The sequence below is a fragment of the Physella acuta genome, unplaced genomic scaffold, assembly GCF_028476545.2.
Source record: "Physella acuta isolate Inbredline_101_S28 unplaced genomic scaffold, ASM2847654v3 ptg000156l, whole genome shotgun sequence".
NCBI lineage: Eukaryota > Metazoa > Mollusca > Gastropoda > Physidae > Physella > Physella acuta.
The window spans coordinates 280,143-303,062 of NW_026731675.1; the positions used below are offsets into that span (position 1 = coordinate 280,143).

General features: G+C 33.6%; 2 protein-coding genes across 14 annotated transcripts in view; one reads left to right on the plus strand and one right to left on the minus strand.

Moving 5' to 3' along the window:
* The first annotated feature begins 4,363 nt into the window (after positions 1–4,363).
* On the plus strand, positions 4,364–13,426 carry LOC131935740 (E3 SUMO-protein ligase PIAS2). Of its 5 annotated transcripts, none has more exons than XM_059292369.1 (10): positions 4,364–4,746; positions 8,089–8,241; positions 8,338–8,422; positions 9,302–9,443; positions 9,556–9,690; positions 10,464–10,569; positions 10,817–10,890; positions 11,325–11,485; positions 12,269–12,474; positions 12,831–13,426. In XM_059292369.1, the coding sequence occupies exons 1-10, from the start codon at positions 4,380–4,382 to the stop codon at positions 13,304–13,306; spliced, it is 1,905 nt and encodes a 634-aa protein (XP_059148352.1). In that variant the 5' UTR covers positions 4,364–4,379; the 3' UTR covers positions 13,307–13,426. The 5 variants fall into 5 exon arrangements, with proteins under 5 accessions (XP_059148352.1, XP_059148350.1, XP_059148349.1 ...); XM_059292367.1 differs by lacking the exon at positions 9,556–9,690 and adding an exon at positions 9,748–9,882 and having other exon boundaries at positions 12,828–13,426; XM_059292366.1 differs by having other exon boundaries at positions 4,365–4,746; positions 12,828–13,423.
* A 966-nt stretch (positions 13,427–14,392) lies between these two features.
* LOC131935741 (myocyte-specific enhancer factor 2A) overlaps positions 14,393–22,920 on the minus strand; it is a 39,654-nt gene continuing 31,126 nt past the window's right edge. For all 9 annotated transcript variants that reach the window (XM_059292374.1, XM_059292372.1, XM_059292373.1 and 6 more), the window contains 6 exons: positions 20,869–21,012; positions 20,285–20,477; positions 19,817–20,070; positions 19,638–19,728; positions 19,197–19,314; positions 14,393–18,896 (listed from right to left, as the gene is read on the minus strand). In XM_059292374.1, coding sequence (XP_059148357.1) covers positions 18,482–18,896; positions 19,197–19,314; positions 19,638–19,728; positions 19,817–20,070; positions 20,285–20,477; positions 20,869–21,012 — 1,215 coding nt within the window. In that variant the 3' untranslated portion in view covers positions 14,393–18,481. The remainder of the gene's footprint in view (positions 18,897–19,196; positions 19,315–19,637; positions 19,729–19,816; positions 20,071–20,284; positions 20,478–20,868; positions 21,013–22,920) is intronic.

Sequence of the window (22,920 nt, forward strand, 5' to 3'; positions counted from 1 at the left end):
GGTGTACAGTTTCATGTTTGAGTGCTGCATGTGTTCATATATTTACTTCATTCCAGTCAGTTTGAGTAGAAATTGAATCTGCATGAAGTCTATCAATCTTCTGAATTGCAACTACTGGTGCACATAAGATGTTTCTCATAGTAGTTTAAGCCAATTTAAGATACTGTGACAGTAAAGGTAAAAAAATAACCTAATGATTATGCATTGACAATCATTTCCTTTCATTATGAAATAATGGTTCATGGGCTTGGTTGAAAGAGCATTTAAAATTTTGTTGACCTAAGTAATGCAGTGACTTGAGATATTATGTAGCTTCGTTGTTTCCCTGCTTTATGTACAAGTGCAATTCACATACACCATCTGCCTTTGAAATTGCACAGGCAACAGTATAGATTTAAGTTGAATTTAAAAAATGGTGATCCTCCCATTAAAGCCACAATGTTATATCAATCAACCTGGGTACTTGGGCCATCTTATTTCTCTTGTTATTGAAAATTATAGTATATTAATTTTTTAATGACTAAAAATGAGGTATTCTAGTGTTGTCTTTGGAGACCAATGTTTCTGGAAACCAAATCACTGCTTTAGAAGTGGATAAAAAATTACTGACAAAATATGTCACAGACAGGGCATATATTGTGAATTACAAGGCTTAGTCTATAACTGGAAATAAACCTCACAAAAATAATGGCCCCAGAAAAGTAAGGACAATGGGGCTGTTTCACATGGAGGTATCAATTCATTAAAAAAAAATACACTCGAAGGCCAAACACAAGTGCATACCTATGACAATTTAAATTAAAACTTAGAGGAGGGAAAGAACTCACTAAAAAAAGGTTCAAATTAATTTATAAAGATCATTTGAAAAGATGCTGCTAGAATGATTTCCTGATGCAGATCTTATAGACAAAATAATGCAAAAACATCAAAATAATGTCAATATATACTTTTAATGTGGGCTGTGATCATTACAAGATGTAAACGCGCTTAATATACATACACATTTAATTGATGACATGGGCATTAAAGGAGGGTACAATTTTTATACTGTGATCAAGGTGACATCTAGTGGACACCTAACCTACAATCTGCATTGTATCAACACAATTTCTCCTACAGTTTTTTTCTGCTGAAATTTAAATAAAAGTAGTATAAAAGCTAAATTCTAAGTAATCTGTTAGTAGTACTGTTTTTTAAGACTGAAAAAATAGGTTTATTCTATGTTCAAGCTGTTGCAAGCTGTCACAAAAACATACAGAAGTCTTTGGTTAATTAAAAACACCCGACCTCGCAACGCCACTGATACATACAATAATATTTATATCTTCAGGCCACCTAAGGTTTAATTTAACTGTCTCAAATATCTGTTTCTGTGGAATCCTTCAATCCATTTTCCCACGTTTTCTTTAACTTGCTTTCGAGTCTGTTTGTTTGTTTGGTTCTCCAATCAAATCTTGCGATCGAAATTTCGGGCACTTCTCAGTTAGCTAGCGCGCTGAAATTTTCAGGGAAGCTTTGTTTCCGATGACAATAGAATATTCAATTGTTATTATTACTAAATTGATCCATGGAAACATTTTATTGATCATTTTAGACCCCCTATATATTTGTGCAAAAACGTGGGAAAAGGGGATATAATCCAGTAATTGTAATTTGATGAAAACAAGGTTCGGTACTCTCCCTCTTTTGGCTTACTGAGTAGTGGTCACGCGGTGTTTGTGTACAAACAACCGGAACGTAACAACTGCTGGCTAGTATGGGGGAGACGATATGGTCGAGTGGTTGGGCACACGATTGCTAACCCACTCGGGTTCAAGGCACGTGTTTTTTACGAGTTGTCTTCATTTACCCGGAAAAAAAAGGAATGCGAAAAGATAAAATCGATAGCAAGATTTTAATGCAAACAAACAGACAAAGACTAAAAAGTAGAAAATAATTATCATTAAAAAAGTTTTTAAAAACCCACGTTTTCTGATTGAACTAAAAAGTAGAAAATAAATACTATACATCACAATAATGCAAGCGATCACTCTACTATAAGCGATGAAAAACGTGGGGCGCCGTGATTTTCTTACAATTTCCAATACTGTTGACTCTCTACAAGCTCCCTAATAAAAGTCAATAGTATTATCTAATCAATAGTAATATAACTTTTACATCTTATATTAACAATGACCGATAAAAAACTTTTACTTCGGCACCCCACGTTTTTCATCGCTTATAGTAGAGTGATCGCTTGCATTATTGTGATGTATAGTATTTATTTTCTACTTTTTAGTTCAATCAGAAAACGTGGGTTATTTTAAACTTTTTAAATTATAATTATTTCTCACAAACTCCGATACTTGCCCTGAACAGTTATCAGACGGCACGGGCATCGGTCCCCTATTCCCCTCAACTGTTTACCATAATAGATCTAGTAATATCGTCTTTCTATTATAAATAACTAGCGTACCCGTCCCCGCGCGTTGCCGCGGGAATAGAAGAAAGTCTGACAAAATATATAAGAACGGTTTCATCAATGTGTTACCAATCCTATATTCTTAGACGCGTGACTTTGTTTTCTAAATCTGAGTTATTTAAATGTAAACAATGCCTGCGCTTGGATCATAAATATCGGGACACGGGTTTACCTACACTACCGCAAGAAAACCTACATAAATCACGCACCAAAATAATGAAGTAGAACACACTTCGGTGACCGCCCATGTGTCAGGGACGTAGAGTGGCGCTCTCGGCCCCCCCCCCCCCCCCGATTACACTTCCGCAGAGACGCCGCGTTCGGCCCCTGGCTACTTAATACTAACATATGCGCCATAATGCTCACATGATAACCTAGAGCGCTACATAACATCCTGAAACAATGATGCAGATTGCGTCATTCGCTAAAGTTACACAAATCAACAGGGTTTTTTCTTTAACACGTGGAAAAAAAAAATTAACGTGTTATAAACATCAGTGTGACCGATGGAATTAGTTAGCGTTACCAATTGTGTATTATTAAAAGCTCGATCTCAATTTCTGATTGGATCGTCTAAAAATAGATGCTAATTGCATCATTCGCAAAGCGACGAAACTGTTTGGGTTTTTTTTACGGACAAAAGGAAACAACCCATCTAACCTTGGTTGATTTGTCTGATTATTTTTTAAAAAATGTACTACAAGGCCCTCTGCGGCCCACGTGAGCCCTTGTGACCGAAACTGAAATTTTTGTTCGCAGCCAAATCAAGGACACGCCATAATTAATTTAGTGAGTGATTCTAACGCCCCATGTTATCGATTGTCTATCGCACTGTTTAGAACGAACGTAGTCGCCATAGCGCACACGGGAAAGACCAGGGCGCCAAATTGCATCATGCGGCGGGCCGCCCGTGCAAAATCAAATCTCCCCCCTCCCCCAGAAATCCTCTCGGGAGTATTCATCAACTCCCTAAAGTTTTATGGCACTTCGATAAGCGGTGTCAAACCGCATCCGACTTTCATTTTTTAAAAATATATCGTATATAGAGAAAAATCGCACCATCCCGCGGCGCCGCCCTTGTGAAATTAAAAAAGTTTTTTTTTTTTTACTGAAACCTAGTGTTCTAGGCTTAATCAACTCCCCAAAGTTTGATGGCGATTGGATGAACGGTGTAGTAATGCATAAAAGACAGACAGACAGATACACACACGCACACATACATTGCTTTTTATATAGATAGAGTTGCATGACTAAAAACCATTACGCACCTAATGAACATAATAGCATAATAGTGCGGAATAGTTGGGTAAGACAGCCTACTAATTTGGAGACATTATATTTTAAATTAATTCATAAACAATTAGTTAGGCATCCAATTAAGTCAAATTTAATGGCAGATTGCATCGTCTTCAATGTCACGTGCCAACTTTGAACCGAATCTCTCAGTTAGAAATGCCCGACAGAGGAAGCAAGTTAAATTAAAGATAAAAAAAAACAAAAAAACAAAGCTTGAACATTTTTTCAAACGTTTTCTTTAACTTGCTTTCGCGTCTGTTTGTTTGTCTTTCCATCAAATCTTGCGATCAAAATTTCGGGCACTTCCCAGTTAGCTAGCGCGCTGAAATTTTCAGGGAAGCTTTGTTTCCGATGACAATACAATATTTAATTATTATTATTATTACTAAATTGATCCATGGAAAAATTTTATTGATCATTTTAGACTACTATTGATTTGGACAAAAAAGGGACATAACCTAGTAATTGTAATTTGTTAAAAACAAGGTTCAGTACTTTCCCTCTTCTGGCTTACTGAAAAACAAATGAAAAATCATGAAGGAGCGAGCACGCGATTGGCCGAGTAGTGGTCATGCGGTGTTTGTGTACAAACCTATGCAAATCTGACTGATCCGGAAGTAGAATGTTGATGGTCGAATGGTTTGCGTGCGAGGGCAAAATGGTGAAACTGAAAGAAACGTCAACACAGAGGAAACGTCGTTTGGAAAAGGCACGCCAGAAGTATCATGAGAAGCGCAATGCAGGATACAGATTGGAAAATCCTCCTAAACGACCAAAAATTATGGAAGAAGGCGAGTATCAAAAGAAGCTTGAAAAAGATCGAAACCGAAAATCTGCTGCTTTAGCGATGGAGACAGAAGAACAAGTCGTAAAGCAAAAGATAGATTCTAGATCTAGATCTAGAGTGCGTCATGCTACTGCTCGTGCGATTGAGACAGAACAAGAAAGGGTCTCTCGTCTTGCTAAGCAGAAAGAACGAACCAAAAAACGTGGGTTTTTTATTTTTTTTATTTTAATGATAATTTATTAATTATTTAAAAAAATAAATGAATTACTAATTAGGCCTAAGGCCTAAATCATGCCTAAATGTTTTAATTTTAAGAAACACTAGATCTAGAATAGATCTAGATCTAGATCTAATAGATTTAATAAAAGTTGCAAATGTAGAGATTTTAGAGAACTTGAAAATAATTATTTTTTTTGTGTGTTTATTAAGTTAATTAAATATTAAGGCAACATTTATTTTTATCAAGCCAAAATCTGTACAGGAAACTCGGTGATCGATCTCCCAAAACACCATCTATTTTTAACTCAAATTTTGCCGATAAAATTTTAAAATAAAATTATTCTTTTTAGACAACATGGCTTAGTAAATTAGTTACATATCTAGATCTAGAATCTGGAGTCTCGCCTAGGCCTAGTCAGTGACAAAACATGTGTAGGCCTAAATATCTTTAATTTTTTTTTTTTTTTTTGGCTATTTAGTATTTAAAAATTTTGGTTTAGTTCCCGAAAATACTAAAAACTAGTAAAAACATCAAATTTATCCAATCTTTATTAAATTCCAAATAAAATCCAACAGATTTTTATCATTATAATATTTATTTTAAACATAATCGTATATCTAGAATTCTGTAATTTATCGTTTTGGGTACGTAAAATCGCCCGCGACTTGTAATGTGAAAACCAGGTGACTCCTTAAATTTTAATAATTATTTCACATTTTGAGGAGGATTTATGTTTGTTAAAATACAAAAATGTTTTCTTGTTTCATTTATGCACCTGTTTTTAAACGATTGAATTAAAACTTTTCCGTAATAAATGAAGACTGGTGATGTTTCCAACAGATGCAACCATGCTCATTTACTATAGCAGCCATCATGTTTAAGTTTTATTTTTATAAGCTTTTAGCACGAGATTCAGGGGGAAGCCACTCTATTTTACAAATGGCTGCTGTTTATATAGCAAATCTTGCTCGCAGACACTGCTGTTTAAAGTTAATTTCTGGCCTATATTGATATATTTAGCCATTGATTTAGGTTTAATATTCATTTATCTATAATATTTGACACAAACATATCACAGTACATTTCTATTAAAGCCTTGACAATGAGGTAACGTTTTCGTACATTATTAGCCGCCGGCGATTTTACGTACCCAAAACGATAGATTACCGAATTCTATATCTAGATCTGGTTCTACAAATGTAGATGAAAAATAAAATCTGATGAATGGGCCTTCCCATAAATTTTTATCGACTAAAAGTCTATTGGGCAATTAAGAGTAATTAAGTTTAAAAAAAAATTAAATGAAGAATCATTGGGGAAACGTGTTTATTGTTTTTTTTTTTTTAAAGTTCCAATTCTACAGCGCTGGTCTTGATGCTTAATAGTAGGCCCCTATTATTAGGTCATTGGCCTAAAGGCTAAAGGTAGGCTAGGGCACAATGTGTTGTAATTTGGGAACCGGAAGTAAATCTGGTGTAGTAGGCCTATTATTTGCGCATACTCCTTGGGCTGTTCCACTGTACGGAAGTTGGAGACTTAACCGTGAGTTAACATAGACTTTAATTATCAGCATACGTCATAGCTCAGGCAATAGCTGTTTGAAATTGTGTTGGTCTGACTTTTGGGGTCATTGTAAGTTCGGGGTCGGCGTGGTCGAGTCGGTAAAGCTCATGTTTGCTAAACCGAAAAATCTCGAGTTCAAACCCTCGGGCAGATGAGGCTCGTTAGCAGGGGACAGCCACTCTTCTAGGAGAGACAACTCCAAAATTAAACAACTGCTGCCTTGTAGTTTGTTCTTGGTTGGACAAAGGCTATGGAAGCAAATCCAAAAAGAAAAGCAGGCTGAAATTGGAGTCAATGGCCTCAAATGGTGCATAACCAGTTGACACGTAACGCTTAATTGTGTTGGAGGCGTGCTCGAGTCGGCAAAAAGCTCATGGTTGATAAATTCAAACAAAGTCTCGAGTTCAACCCACTGGCAGATAAATCTCGATCCCCTTCAACACTAATAATTAAGAACGAAGAAGAAAGAAGATTGTAAGTTCATAAATGTTTATAGCATCATGCCTGGGAGATACTTGTAACAATACAAACTTAACCACCTTGCAATTTTGAGTTACGTTTACATACTTCACCCATTGCCATAAAAATTCTAGATCTAGATCTAACCCAAAATCTCCCATTACTTTCTGATACAGGCCCACAAGATTTGGTTTTGCATACTAATAAGTTTTTGATTTATAGTAATTAAGTTTAAGGGTAATTTCCTAATGTTTGTTAAAAAGTAGGGTGGTTTTCCTTTTGTTTTGATGGTTTTGCGATCTGATTGCATTCTGTCTCTGCTTTAGTCTTACTCCTGTATAAGGTTAGTTTCAAATGCTCTAAAAACTTGATTTATGAAAAGTTTCCTCTTAAAGAAAGTTTTCCTAGCAGATACGTCTTATGTAAATAGTAAATAGATATAGGCCTACACTAGCTATGTGCTAACTGTAATTTTAAGTTTTCAAGTTCAACTTACCCTTATCTATAGTTATATGCAGAAAATCAGAATTCATACACACATAAAAACACTGATCTGCTAACTTTTAAAATTGTATCGAGAATTAGTAGACCAATTGGCGACCCACACTTTCGGAAACCATGCGCTAGCTAGCCTTAACAAGATCAATATTTTAAAATTATTTCCAAATTTAACCTGTTTCACTCCAAAATTGATAAAACAGGGTACTAGGCACCACACTTATTAGCATTTGTTCAGTACATTTTGAAGATATTTTTATATTGTAAATAGGCTGCTGCAACTTTATTTTAACTCTCACACAGTGTAATCAAAATCCTAAGAAGGGAGTAAATATAGTAGTCAATAGGTCATATAATTTGCATGTTCAATTGATGTGTATTGTAAAAGATCATATAAATATAATATTCTGACTAACAGTACCAGTTTTCTTGTGATTGCACTGAGTTAATTTTTTAGCTGTTTCCCCAAAAAATATAATTTTTCTATAACTTTTGACAAAACCATCTTTTTTTTTAGACTATTGCATTTTTTTCATATTTTATGTTTGTTACAACATTCTTATCACTAAATAATTTCTTAATATATTTCCTTAAGAAGTTAATGTGGATGTTCACTTTTTTATCCTTCTTTGGGTGAAGTGATTGGTTTTTCAACTCACTTGAGTTCTCTGTTTGAACTGCATTCTTTTTGTCATGGCTAAGCTGCCATATAAAACAGTATGTAGGCCTATAAACATAACAACTTTTAAAGGCAGACAGCACTTTCTTCCTTAAACTAATAACTATTTAATATATTTTTTTTAGTTGCAGTTGGAATGGACTACAGCGCTGCAATGAACAATATGAGATCTATCATCCCCCAGCCTCCCATACCAGTCAATCCAGATGTTAAATTAAAGCATTTACCATTTTATGATGTTCTTGCAGAACTTATGAAACCTTCAAGTCTCAGTATCAGTAAGTTTACTCAAGTTTACTTTAATCTTAATTAAATGTAAATTAAGATCAATCTGAGCATAATTTAAGCTTAAATATTAAAAATAATTTTTGCAGTACCTAAAAATAATGGGAGGATGCAGGAAACGCTTTTTGTATTTCATCTGACACCTCAGCAAGCGCAGGATATAACTATGTCAAGGTAAACTTTTATTTGTTAGTTCTTTTCTTAACTTCACACTAACATTATTTTGATGTTTTTCGTAACATTTTAAACAAAATATATGATAAATACTGTCCCTCCAAAAGCAGAATTGTTTTGTTTTTTGAACAAAAAAATTATTACTGTTCTCCATCTAATTTTCTTGAAAGTTTGTTCAGCTTTTTCAAATTAATAAAGAATACTAATTAATCAAATTGATAAAAAAAAAGAAGGAAAACAGATTTTCTCCCTTTAGCACACATTTCCGTTGACTTACAATATTTACAAGTATAATCTTTAAGTAGATCTATTAGTACTAACTTAACTATGAAAGAACTAACTAGATCTAGGATTTTTACTTGGTAGGACTCATCTTAAGCTTATATTTTGGCCTATTACATATGAAACTTTCAGCATTTGTTGTTCATATGGTCTAGAACATAGCAAGCCATGAATTAAGTCAATAATGTTATGTTAAAGCTATGGTTTTTGATTTTATTATGGGGGTGGAGAGTGGGGTTTCTCAGGTTACTGGTTAACTTTTTTAAATGTAAGCGGATATAAAGGGGTATTTAGATATAGCCTAGATACTATTTATATATAACTATAGTTATATTTACTAGAGGCCTAATAAACACTATACCAATGTATGTCATAAGACTTGTTTTGAATTATTTATTTTTATTTTCGCTTTAGTAAAGTAGCATCAACGTGTATGTTCCCTTTTTGGCTTCAAATTCCTCTTTTTGGTATGACTGTTCCTACTTTTGGTTGCCAGTGGTAGGCATGTCTGTAAATATACATTGAAATGATATAACAACAGAATTATTGAAAATTATCAGCATTCTAACTTTGTCATCATGCAATATTTTGCTACAGGGATTTCCGTCCGAATGCTAAAAATGAATACACAGTTCAAGTCCAGGTTAGGTTCTGTTTACTGGAAACAACATGTGAGCAAGCAGACACTTTTCCGTCACAAATCCAAGTTAGAGTCAACAACAAACCTGCTACGTTACCAGTAAGTTTATAATTTTGTACATTTCAATATATTTTTTAAAGCCTGAAAATTAAGTTTGAAAGAAAAGGTGTCTAACATTTTTTTTAATCAGCTTTGTGATTGCTAATTACAGAATGTAATTCCCACAAATAATCCCAATGTAGAACCAAAGAGGCCTGGACGGCCTGTGGACATCACCAATCTCTGCAGATTGTCACCAACAGTTTCTAATGCCATTACTGTTGCGTGGGCTGCTGATTTTACTCGGGTATGTGCTCTTCAACATTTGCTGGAAAAATAAAGTATTCACAAACTTTCTTTTCAGCCTAAACCATTACCCCTCCATAACAAAGCACCACCCAAAAAATACGGAGGACCTATAGATGTCTCTGCTCTTTGTAGGCTTAGTCCAACTAAGCCTAACAATATTATCGTGTCGTGGTTGCCAGAGCAGCACTTGGTATCTTTAGTTTCTTGTTGCTTTGTTGAAAGCTAACTTTTTTGTTTGCATTGTGCATGTAATTTTCATGGACTGTTTAGTTTGTTGTTTTTTTTTTTTCCTTTGTTTTTATGAGGTTTCAAAAGCCAGTTATGGTTTCTGAGTTGCAGCTAACAAAAAAAAAACTTTGAACAACAAATCAAACTGGTCACGAATACATTTTAAGCTTTATTGGTCATTTTGTTTTTTACCATTATATTTGAAAATTCTATTTACAACACATTATTATAAACCATTTAAAATAAGCATTATACGTATAATGGACTAAGTCTTTCAGATTTTGTAAGTAGTATAATTTAACCTTCTTGCACAATATATTTATTCTATTAATAAAATCAATAATAATAAAATTTTACAAATAATGTTTAAATAATATATAATAACTAACACTAATGTTCCACAGTATTTACTTATGTAGTTTTTTGTGTTGTTAATATTATGCAATTAAATATCTATTTTTGCAAATACAAATTATTGCTGCTGGATTAAATGTTGTGTATATTTTTTACTGTAAATTAAAAGAAAATTTTGTTGTTTTTCAGAGTTTTTGTATGGCTGTTTATCTAGTCAGAAAACTTACATCAGATTTTCTTCTGACCAGATTAAAACAATTTGGAAATCGCCATTCAGATCACACTAAAGCTTTAAGTAAGTTATAGTTGTAAGTGAAATAAAATTTATCCTTGTAATAACTGTTCTGTACATGTTGATTCTGAGTAAACTTTTTCAGAATATCTTTTTCAGAATATCTTTTTATTAAAATTGCAAGCTACTTGAAATTTTATTTCTTATTTATAAATACGTATGTTCTGTAAATGTATGATTGAAACTTCTTTTAAATGTTTTTTTTTTTTTAAATTAAAAATTGACATGCATTAATTAAATTTTCTTTCAGTCAAAGAAAAGCTAGCTCAAGATCCTGATAGTGAAATAGCCACTACTAGTCTCAGAGTATCATTAATGTGCCCAGTAAGTTTTGTATGTTTGAGTCTAGCTAAGTTGTCTTTTAATCATTATTATTTAACCTGTGATAAAGGAAACAGATTAGATTGGTTATGAATTTTAAAAAGGAAATTATTCCTATTTTTAAAAAAGGTGTAAATATAAGAAGTTGATACTAGGTTTAAACTAGCTAGTTCTGTTATTGAATACAAGAAACATTTCACTAATGGATGGTTAGTTTAATTTTATTTGTGATATACTCAAAATTTAAAAAGTAATACCAAGTGTATGCTGTTGTGTATTATCAACTAGCTTGTGGTTATCTTTTTTTAGAACATGAGAAATATTTTTTAGTGTGAATTAACCAAATGAATAAACCATGGTTCAAAATCATTACTTAAATGCAACACTGCTTTTAGTAAATTATAGCATTTTAAGTTCAAATTCTTCACTTTTTGCAGTTAGGTAAGATGAGAATGCAGATTCCTTGCAGAGCTAGCACTTGCACACACCTTCAGTGCTTTGATGCCTCTACATTCTTGATGATGAATGAGAGAAAACCTACTTGGATGTGTCCAGTATGTGATAGACCCTGCCCTTATGACAAGCTCATTATTGATGGGTATGTGTATTTTTCTGTGCAGTAAAAAAAACCAGTATTAAACACAGTTGTAATCAGGATTAGTGTGCCTTCTTGAGATTCCAAGAGATCTGGAAACTAACTTTTTTAGTAGCCAAAAGGAATTTTCTTGAAATTACTTACTGTTGTGAAATTAAGCAAAATGTATGTAATTTAATAACTTCCCAGGGATGTGACTTTTTTGGTATTTTAATTTTTATCTTCTCAACTATTTAAAATTTGTTTTCGGCGTTTTTTTTTTTGTGTGCAGTTTTAAAAATTAGGAAAAAAAATGGAAATGACTGCTAAGGAAACAACGGACATAGGCATTCCACCTATCCCTATTTAAATTGAGTCTTAGGCTTGATCTGCAGTGCAGATTTATTAGGTGAAACTGACAATCGAATACACGCATTTCTTTTCAGTTGGACGATTGCGCTAAGTCTGACAGTACTAGACAGATTAAATGTAGGACAAGATTTCCAAACTTTTGAGAATGCAAATTCTTTTAGTCAGAATTTTCCGCTGATATTTAAGTTGAATATTTATCCAAAGTACGGATAAAATGTTACTGCTTTTTATATCTAACTATCCTCTGGGATTTTAGCTCACCATCTATTGCTGCTTTTTATATCTAACTATCCTCTGGGATTTTAGCTCACCATCTGTTTTTAAAGCTATCCAAAATCTAGTTTCTCTCTGCTTCATTTTGCAACCTCAAATAAAATTTGAAACTGAATTGTTTGTAAATGTTATGATCAATAAAATTTGAAACCGAAATTTCAGTTACTTTGTGGAGATATTTCGTCAGTCACCATCCTGTACTGATATCATATTTCATGAAGATGGTAGCTGGTCACCCATGAAACCGCAAAAGGAATCATCAAACCAAGTCATTCTGACCTCAACACCAAAAGTACCAGTTCCTACTTCTACATCATCATCACCTTCCTCGTTATCTTCTTCATCGTCAACACACTCAAACACATCAGGTAATCGATTGAGCAATTAAGTTGATTTCATTTCTACATCAGTATTACAAGTGTGTTGTTAGAAATCAGAATTTCCTAGAATTTTTCACCTGAAAGTACATTAAATTTTTTTTAAAAGGAATGAAAACTTATTTAATTTTATATTTGATATTCACTGGTAATCTTACAAATTCATGATTTATTTTTTAAATTTGTTGCTAGGATATTCTGATTCTTAATAACTGATGATTTTTAGCAAATTATTTTTGAGGGTTTTACTTTGACTTAAATTGCTCTCTCTTAATTTCATGAAATAACAAACCAGAAATGTGTGTAGACTTTGTTGAGGAAATGAATTCTCTTATTATTATTAGCAGCGATGACAGCGACTCAGCCGGCAGCTGCTAAACCTCCTGAAGCCAAAGGACCAGTGATTGACCTGACTCTAGACAGTTCAGATGATGATGATGACTCGGTGATCCCTAGTGACCCTGTCAGCGTCAGTCCTCCACCAGTCATCAACCTTGATACCCCCTCACCAGCACCACTCCCCACGATGCCCGGATCCCCTACTGTCATACTGTCTAATTCGCAGTCATCTTCACCCTCTCCTGCAATGGTTAGTCATACACAGTCCCAATTCCCAACCAGTGCAAGTTACAGTGGACCTGGTTCACACTCCTCCTCTCATAGCAGGGACAGCCCCTCTTTAAGTTCTATAGACAGCATTCACCCCCCACCCATAGCACAGGCATCGCCATCCAGTACCCTGCAGTCCCAAGCTTTAAATCTAGAAGCTATGTCAGATGCTGATTTTGATGAGTTTTTGAAAGGGTTATCATGGGGGGTGTAAATTAATTAAGATGTGTAAAAATATGTACAGAGAACAATACAAAGCAATTTCATAAGAATGCAGACAGGAGGTGGTTTTGTAGTTGGATAACTTATATTTGTCAAATTTCTATGGATTGTATTTGTGTAACTTTTAAAAAATTAAAATTTCTTTATTGGTCTTGGCGAGGTGTACAGTTGTTTTATGTTTGAGTGCTGATGTTTCCATATATTTACTTCATTTCAGTCAGTTTTAGTAGAAATTGAATCTGTATGAAGTCTGTCAATCTTCTGAATTGCAACTACTGGTGCACACAAGATGTTTCTCATAGTAGTTTAAGCCAATTTAAGATACTGTGACAGTACAGTAAAGGTAAAAAAAATAACCTAATGATTATTTAATTCCATTGATAATCATTTCCTTTCATTATGAAATAATGGTTCATGGGCTAGGTTGAAAAAGCATTTAAATTTTGTTGACCTTAGTCATGCAGTGACTTGAACTATTATGTAGCTTCGTTGTTTCCCTGCTTTTATGTACAAGTGCAATTCACATACACCATCTGCCTTTGAATGTGCACAGGCAACAGTACAGTATGGATTTAAGTTGAATTTTAAAAATGTTGATCCTCCCATTAAAGCCACAATGTTATATCAATCAACCTGGGTACTTGGGTCATCTTATTTCTCTTGTTATTGAAAATTATAGTATATTAATTTTTTAATGACTAAAAATGAGATATTCTAGTGTTGTCTTTGGAGACCAATGTTTCTGGAAACCAAATCACTGCTTTAGAAGTGGGTAAAAAATTACTGACAAAATATGTCACAGACGGGGCAGATATTGTGAATTATAAGGCTTATAGTCTATAATTGGAAATAAACCTCACAAAAATAATGGTCCCAGAAAAGTAAGGGCAATGGGGCGGTTTCACTCGAAGGCTAAACACAAGGGCATACCTATGACAATTTAAATTAAAATGTAGAGGAGGGAAAGAACTCACTTAAAAAGGGTTCAAATTAATTTATAAAGATCATTTGAAAAGATGCTGCTAGAATGACTTCCTGATGCAGATCTTATAGACAAAATAATGCAAAAACATCAAAATAATGTCAATATATACTTTTAATGTGGGCTGTGATCATTACAAGATGTAAACGCGCTTAATATACATACACATTCAATTGATGACATGGGCATTAAAAGGAGGTTACAATACATTTTTATACTGTGACCAAGGTGACATCTAGTGGACACCTAACCTACAATCTGCATTGTATCAACAAAATTTCGCCTACAGTTTTTTTCTGCTGAAATTAAATAAAAATAGTCTAAAAGCTAAATTCTAAGTAATCTATTAGTAGTACTGTTTTTTAAGACTGTAAATATTATACTTGCTTCTATGTTAAAATCTTGGTCAGTACTCACACATAAAGCAAATATTTACAATGTGTTTACAATTTATATACATTATTAAAATCAGTGCACATTTTTTTTTAAGATTAAGAAATATATAAATATAATTTTGATGTTTTCAAACCTAAACAAATTTAAATTAAATGTCTAAACCTACATTCAATTCAAGGCCACTGAAAAAACCTGAGCTACTTTTAAACCTTTATTTTTTAAATATTTTTACCTACTAGCGATCTGTCTTGATTTTTGTAAACATTTTCCTTTATTGTATTTTCTAAATCTAAATACATTGAAAATAAATGTTCATTACTTAATAAGGTTGTAGAAAACCTTTTTTAAAACAAGAGAACACTTTCCTAGCAAATTGATGATTTAGATAACATTCTCCTGCTATTCATAGTGACATGTAATTTACTGTTCATACAGAAGGCTTTGCCCTTTATAAGTGTTTTTTTAAAAGTGAAAACAAAATTGATAAAAATGTATTTGACTTCCAGGGGTTGTTGAAAGAGAAATCCTAGTTTCATAAAACTAAAACAACGAACTTATTTTTCAGCAGTTCTGTTATTCTTCAATATTTAGTATATTTAGTCAAAATTTTACAAAGACTAAACATTAGACAAGTAGATGGGAAAAAAAAAATTCAAATTCTTACTGAATTATAAATAAAGTGAGGTCTAGTTGTTTCAAGTTTTGTCTATCAACAGAATCTCAATACATATTTGGCTATTTCACAAAGTCTGATTGAACATATACAGAAAACAATATTGGTTTTATTACAACATTTTGATTACTTAAGTGGCTTTCTTACACAAAAATTATAAATATAAATGTATATACATTTATACATACCCGACAAAGATGTATGATACATAAATGAGCAAACAAAAGCATTAAAATCACAAATCTGTCATACTGGGCTAGAAACAAATATTTCATTTAATTAAAGGTTAGGTTCAAAGGTTAAATATAATGTTCCCTTAACAGCCATAGCTTAAAAAGTGAAAGCCAAAATAAAAGCTTGCCTATTTTCTAGGTTAGAAGGAGGTAATGCTTTATGTAGACACATAAATAATAAGTACCCAACATTCATCCCATACACAAACAATTCAGGTAAAAATATAATTGTTGGTAACAACAACAACAGAATTAAGTTTAAGGCCACGACAAATTCACTTTGACACATATCACAGACAACATCATATCATTTACCATTAAAAAGGATGTTGCATTTAAACCAAAGGTCTACATTTTTTATCAATTTCTTTGACTATCTTTTAAAACATATTCAACAAACAGATGTAGCATACAATATATTTTTTCCCCATTATTTTATTTCAAAACTTGTGAAGTTACACTGCATTCCACTTTTTATATGATTAAAATTTATATGATTAGAGTTTATATGATTAGAGACCTTTGGTTTAAACATTTGACACTAAAATATACAAAATACAAGTATATTATATATGTATTTGTATTTATATACATATAAAGGTGGTGTGCGCACAGCTTAGTTTTTGTACTCTATTATTACCATACAAAATCCAGTAGCAATAAGTTTCTATATTCATGTCACAACCTTAAACAACACACTACCTATTTACAAGTACTCTAATCTGTGACTAGTACCAAATGCTGGTCTATGTATTAAATAACAACTAGGTATTTAAGCACAAGTACAGCACAACAGCTAGTGAAAACTAGTTTCGCTTACAATACATACCAAACTTTATAAAACTGTTTATTTGGTCACATTGTCTTTGAAGGCACACCAACATTAGTATCCAATGCTCACAAGATTTTGCTGTGCCAAGATTACAAACACTTCTCTACTTTGATGTCATGGCTATGCTATTGCGTGCCCAACATTTTACTTTCCATTCATTTCATTAAAAATTCAATGATATGTCTTTTGATAATTAACTATTTATATAAATAAGGAGGAGTTTGACACTGACTAAGGCGATAGACTGAAGTATACATATACAAAGAGATTTGTGCAATCCAACTTGCTTGACAAATTCTGCCCCTTTAAATATAACAATTTTAAAAAAAAGTCAATGAATTATTTTATTATATTTATAATAAACTAGTACATTCTTGTGAAAATTTGTTTACTACATAAATTAACAACAAAAAAATCAGTTTTTTAGTCTTCAAAAAAAAGTTTTATAAAAATGTGAGAAATAATTTCCATCAATCAACCACAATGAGAGACTGAAAAAAAAAATCTTTAACCATACACCTGACTAATTGACATGCCTCATAGCTTATTTACTAGACTGAGAAGTTCTTGTTTGTGGTATGTCTTAGGAAGGGGAAACAAACATACTGAACAATTTGTGTGCTCAAACATAATGTTTTACAATTCAACCAAAGTACAAATGTTTCATTTGTGGCATATTAAAGCTCAAATTGATGAATAATTTCAAGTAGAACACAGTTTATCAGGACATAAAAATATTAAAATGAAACTAAGGATTTTATTAAATGTTGACAATAAAAAATATTTAAAATACCGGTTATGTAAATGTTGAAATGAAACTGTAAAAATAAGTAGTAAGGTAGCCACAGGTAGACGGACAATATAAATCATGAATTCACTAGCCAACAGTGAAAGAAAATGTGGTGAAACATGAATGCAACAAGAATTATATCACCTACAATAAAACAGTTCAGTATTACTTAGATGTTTAAAATTCCATCATCAACAAAACCACTGTCCCCTGAATAGATTCAGGTTAGTTTTCTTTCAGTGATTCCAATAGTCCAATGTGGTTATGTCCTTCAGGTCCACTAGACACTTGTGGAGATATGTACACAGGTTAGTTATACAACACAGCTCTACAACAACAAATTCTCAATGAGAATGTTTCCATGACAACAACAACACAAATCTAGGTCAATAGATACAAATGTAAACAATGAGAAATTAATATTTAAACAAAAAAAAAACCGACATTTGTCTGAAGATATGATAGGGTCTAGTGTCTCAAGTTTTAAGAAATAAACTGTTTGCTTAAAAAGAATAATTTAAATAAATAGATTGGCAACTAATGAGGAATAGGTTTACTTAAGTCATAATAATCAAAATTCTTTTAAGTACTGGTATGTATTTTAATATTAAATCTATTGATACTTTGTCCTAATTATATATATAAGTGCCAGACTAAAACATTTAATTTCCAACAGTGAAATTTACTTATGTGTAGATAAAAAGTTAACAAAAAATTAAACACATCCTCTACTTTTGTGAATTAACAATGTTTTAGAACTTAGACATGTGAAAAGAAAATGAGAGTGAATGTGATGTTACAGTATGGAGTTGATAAGATTGTTGTTTTAATGATTTCAGTGTAGTTAATAACTGTTGGTAATTGTAATATTTAGAAACAACCAGACAAAAAGCTTGTCCAAAGGAATAAAGGCAGTGCTTCCAGAATTGCCTAGAGTAAAAGGACAAAAAAAGATGAGCTTGTTGTAATGTCAAAAGACCAGTATATGCATACACTAGACTTGTTCTTTCCCTTCCATCTTCACAGCCAATGTCAGTATGCACATATCAACAAGTTCAAGGCAGGCTAAAGCAAGCTTTTCATCCCAGAGCACTGTTAATGCAACCACTGTTCCATTACAGATGACTTCCCCTTGTGAGTGAAAGAAAGGAAGAAAAACTTGACCGTCAGATGGGACCACCATTCAGGTGCAGGGAGCGGCTCAGGTGTGCTCAGAAAAAATGTGTCCAGCTTGTAGGCAGACAAGACCTTCCTGCAGTCATTACGTTGTCCAGCCCTCCATTCTAGATCTCTTGACCATAGGGCTATCGTAGTCTAGATGCTGGCTGTTCACAGGGGAGTTGTTATTACTGTGTCCCATTGGCTGGGCTGGAGACAGGTGACCTGATGGAGAAATGTGACCTTGACCCACAGTAGAGGGAGAGAGATGACCAGACATGTTGTGACCTCCAGCTGGAGACAAGTGTCCAGCCATTCCAGGAGATGGGGAGAGGTGTCCAGTGATGCCGGCTGATGGGGATAGGTGACCGGTGCCACTGGACTGTGGTCGTAGCTGTGTTGAAGGTGTGGTGGTGTCTCGAGGTGGTGTGATGGGCTCACTCTTGATATGCATCCCACTGAGTGTGTTGATGGCTAGAGGTGATACTTGTCCAGACATACTGCCCATTGGGCTGGGGCTAAAGAATCAATACAATTGTTTATTAAATAAATAAATAGCAAATATTGGGAAGTATCCTAGCAAAGATAATACAAACATGTAATAAGCTTATAACATTGGCATTGCACAGACTACCAAATCCCTTTATATGTTGTGGTCACATAAAAAAATTAACCCCTCAATTTATTTTTACCAGTTTATAATGGACTTATATAAAAAAATAAACATCTGGATTTTACTACAAAACACAATGTAACAGCACTGTTCATGCATGCTTCTATTATATCAGTCAATACCTAAAATGAATGTATAAAAATACCTGTGATGTGAGACCATCCCAGAATTTTGAGGTGATATAGAATTCATGTGTCCTTGGCTCCACTGGTTGTAACCCATATTTCCACTTCCCATTTCTTGGTTACTTAGTGAAAAATCATCTGTCAAATTGTAAAATAAAACATTACCATGCAGAATTTTATCATTAACCAAATACACAAGTTTAGTGAAAAAATCCTAGAGTAAATAAACCCTAAAGAATGTTAACCTTATACTAGCATAAGGTAATACATTTGTTAGGTAAAAACAAGCAGAATTAAATATAACTATTCATAGTTTTATGGTTAAGCATAATATATTTCTTTTGAAGACTATCCAAGCTAATTCAAGAATCAAATAATGACCAATAAAATATTTGTAGCATTTCAATGACTATATGTATTGACATTTAGGCTTACTATGCGGAATTTAATAAAAAACTTACTTTGAGGATAGGAAGGTGAGTTGAGAGTGTGGTTATATCCCATATTGTGCATGTTCGACATCCCAGGAGTCAAGCAATTTGGGGAACGATTCTGACGACAGCCACAAATAAAACAAATTAAAAGACTGTCATGCTAATAGTGAACTTGTTCAAGTACAAGCTAATGTGAGAGCTCTTACCTCAGGCACACTTAAGTGATCTGGGCGAGTGGGTCCCATCATGCGCATGTTGTTGGTACTTGGTCGCAGCTGTTGTGGGGTGGGTGTGTGTGAAGGTGTTACATTAGGTGAGGTCTTGTGGTGAGAGATATTATTGCTGCCGTTGTGCATCATCATGTTGGGTGAGGACAGGCCCCCTGGTGAACTGCAGGGAGAGATGCGCTGTTGGTATCCATTAGGTGTGGGAGAGTGGCTCATGTGGTCAGACATTCCACCTGGTGCAAACACAAAGTCACAATGAGTTCAAGTAAAGCAGTAGTATATATACATATCTGAAAGTTAAGTGTAATCCCCATATTATGATAAACTATAAATTTGTTTTCTATCAAACTACTCCTACACCAAGTTTTTATCTAGTGTTGACTGGGTTGACAGGTGTAAGCTTCATCTTGTCAGTGACTGATGTTCAGATGGTAATTTATCATGTACCTGTGGAATGAGGTCTTGGACTTAAAACTTGTGGGGGTTGCAACAATCCAGGTGATCCAGCCATGTGGTTGTGATGAGGTGGTTGTGGTGTGGGTGGCATCAGGCCAGACTGGGGTGAGGGGTACATGCCACCTCCACCATGTAATGGCATGTTGATCTGCATGGCCTGGTTGTGGTACTGTTGCATTGAATGCTGGAATAAACAAATACATGGGAGATCAGTATTAAAGAATTACACATTGTTGAAGCAATTCAAATGAAATTAGGCTCAACTAAAAGCTACTGTATTGCTGAAGGCTAATGCTTTATTTAGTTTAAGACAGGCTTATGTCCATAGTGTATAAAGATGTATAGTTGTATATATGAGTTGTGAAGATTAGATAAGCTGCACTATATTGCAATGAACTCTGCCTAAATAAAGAGGTAGAAAATGCCTTATTTCTACTGCAAAGCGTCGAGGTATTAAAGACGGAAAACTAAAATGGGAATACTAAAGTGTTTTATACTGTTTGAGGAGCATACTGCAGTTATAGTGAACCACTTAACCCAAGCATTGTACTGCTAATGGGATGTATTTCTCTTACCCTCATAGCATTTTGCTGCATGACCCTCTGGTAATCATCTGGAATGCGATCATATTTGTCCTCCCCACGCAGGCCACTGCTGTAGGGATCTGAGTCCACTGGGTCAGGGCTCTCACAGCCTTTATGTTCTTTTTTGTTCAGGGCCTGGAACAAAGCAATCAACACAACACATCAAGACACTATCTACACTGATGAATTGTATCACAATACACAAGACACAATTAAAAAAAAAAACCACTGGTAAACCACAAGCCCAATCAATGTTTTTTGTCCAGCTCATGTCTAATTATCAACTCCATCAATAACTGTTTAGATGGAAGCAAGACAGACTTGAGTGGAACATTTGTAATGGATGATAAACACTGAAACAATTTAGTAGAAAACTATTTCACTTGCAGATGCTCAACCGCATATAGATTTTGTCTAATGTCCAAATGTGAAATGATTTATTGTGCACTCAAGTTTCAAAACAAAAACAGAAATAATATGTGTGCTGTAAAATAGGCAATAGTACAGTGAGATACTACTATAACAATTCTTAAATCAGACTTTTTAAACAAATAAGACACCAATCCTTTAAACCCTGATCAACAAAATCAGATATTTCAATCCTTTGAACCCCTCCCTCCATCACAACCAAGTCAGATATTTCATTGCCCCTATCACAAACATACATTTCAATGAAAATACTTTTAATCCTGAAACAGCTTGTGGTCTAGAGAAACGTGACCACAATTTTTCTTATTGTATCTATTATTAAGTCTACCATAATAATATAAAGCAGTACTTGTATATATAATCAAACCTTAAGCAACAAAAACAACATGATGCATTAACCAGAATGAGCATTACAATTTATTTATTCATGTTCTAAATTGAGGGCATGTTTAAAAAAATGAATCAATTCAAAGAACTGATATATCACTATATTTTTAAGAGAGATAATAGTGATTTAAAAATGGCATTGTTAATTTTTTCTTTCTCCCTGATAGAGGACCACCAAGCCACTATGTACATTGTCCTTGAGGTGGTGATAAGACTGCTTTAATTCCCATTCATTTCAAGTGACTTTACCTGTCCACAGTATAAAGCTTTACACCTATCTGCTTAACGTCTTATCATCAAAAACATGTAAGGTAAAACATCAAGTGAACAGACTACAGCTCCAGGTTTTGTTAATCATAAGACATGAACACAAAACAGATCTGCTTCCTTACATGTTATCAACTGATCAATAATACACCAAAAGGATGGGCTTCATAGAAACATTGGTCAATTGTTCAGGATAAAATGGTGAAGAAATTAAGTTCTCTTTTGCTTTAGAAGTATTAGAAATCTCTTTTGAACTTATTAAGTATTTTGTTAATGAGATAAGCTTTTGCTCGGCAGTACCCTCAGTACAATTAAGTTACAGCAAAAATATTAACAAATTTTTAAAAAATAAATTATATTTAAATTCAGACTGTTTATTTTTAGAGTTTAACAATGTTTTTTTTTTAAATTAATATAACTTGCTGGATATCAATCATTAATATGTACCTATCAATATTAATTTTGTATGGGATAAAAACAAATGGAAGGTAAACTATCCTTCCTAAAATGAGGAAAATGTTTGTAAAATACCAGTGCTAAAATGCATAGCTGTAAACATACACACATGAAGGCTGATAACATTAAATTCATTAGTTATAACCTTCAGATTTAAAACAAGTGGTGTAACAAGTACGTAGGATGGCTGATCTAGCTTCAACAATGGATACTGTTTCTCAAGTCCAAGTGTTGAGTGAGAGACAAGAAATATTGCAATATATTAGACACAAATAGAATGGTTGGTGAGAGGAAAGGCCAAAACAAAATGAGACTGGCCACAACATGAAAGCAAGGCAGTTAAGTCATGTGAAAATATGCTTGTGGTGTGCTCCACAGACAAGTATACAGCACAGATGACACAAAAGGTTGGACACAGGGATTAGCAGCGCTGCTGGGCCACACGTATACCACTCACTTGCAGGGTTGGGTTGTGGGGGGAACAGTGTGAACAAATACCTTGTT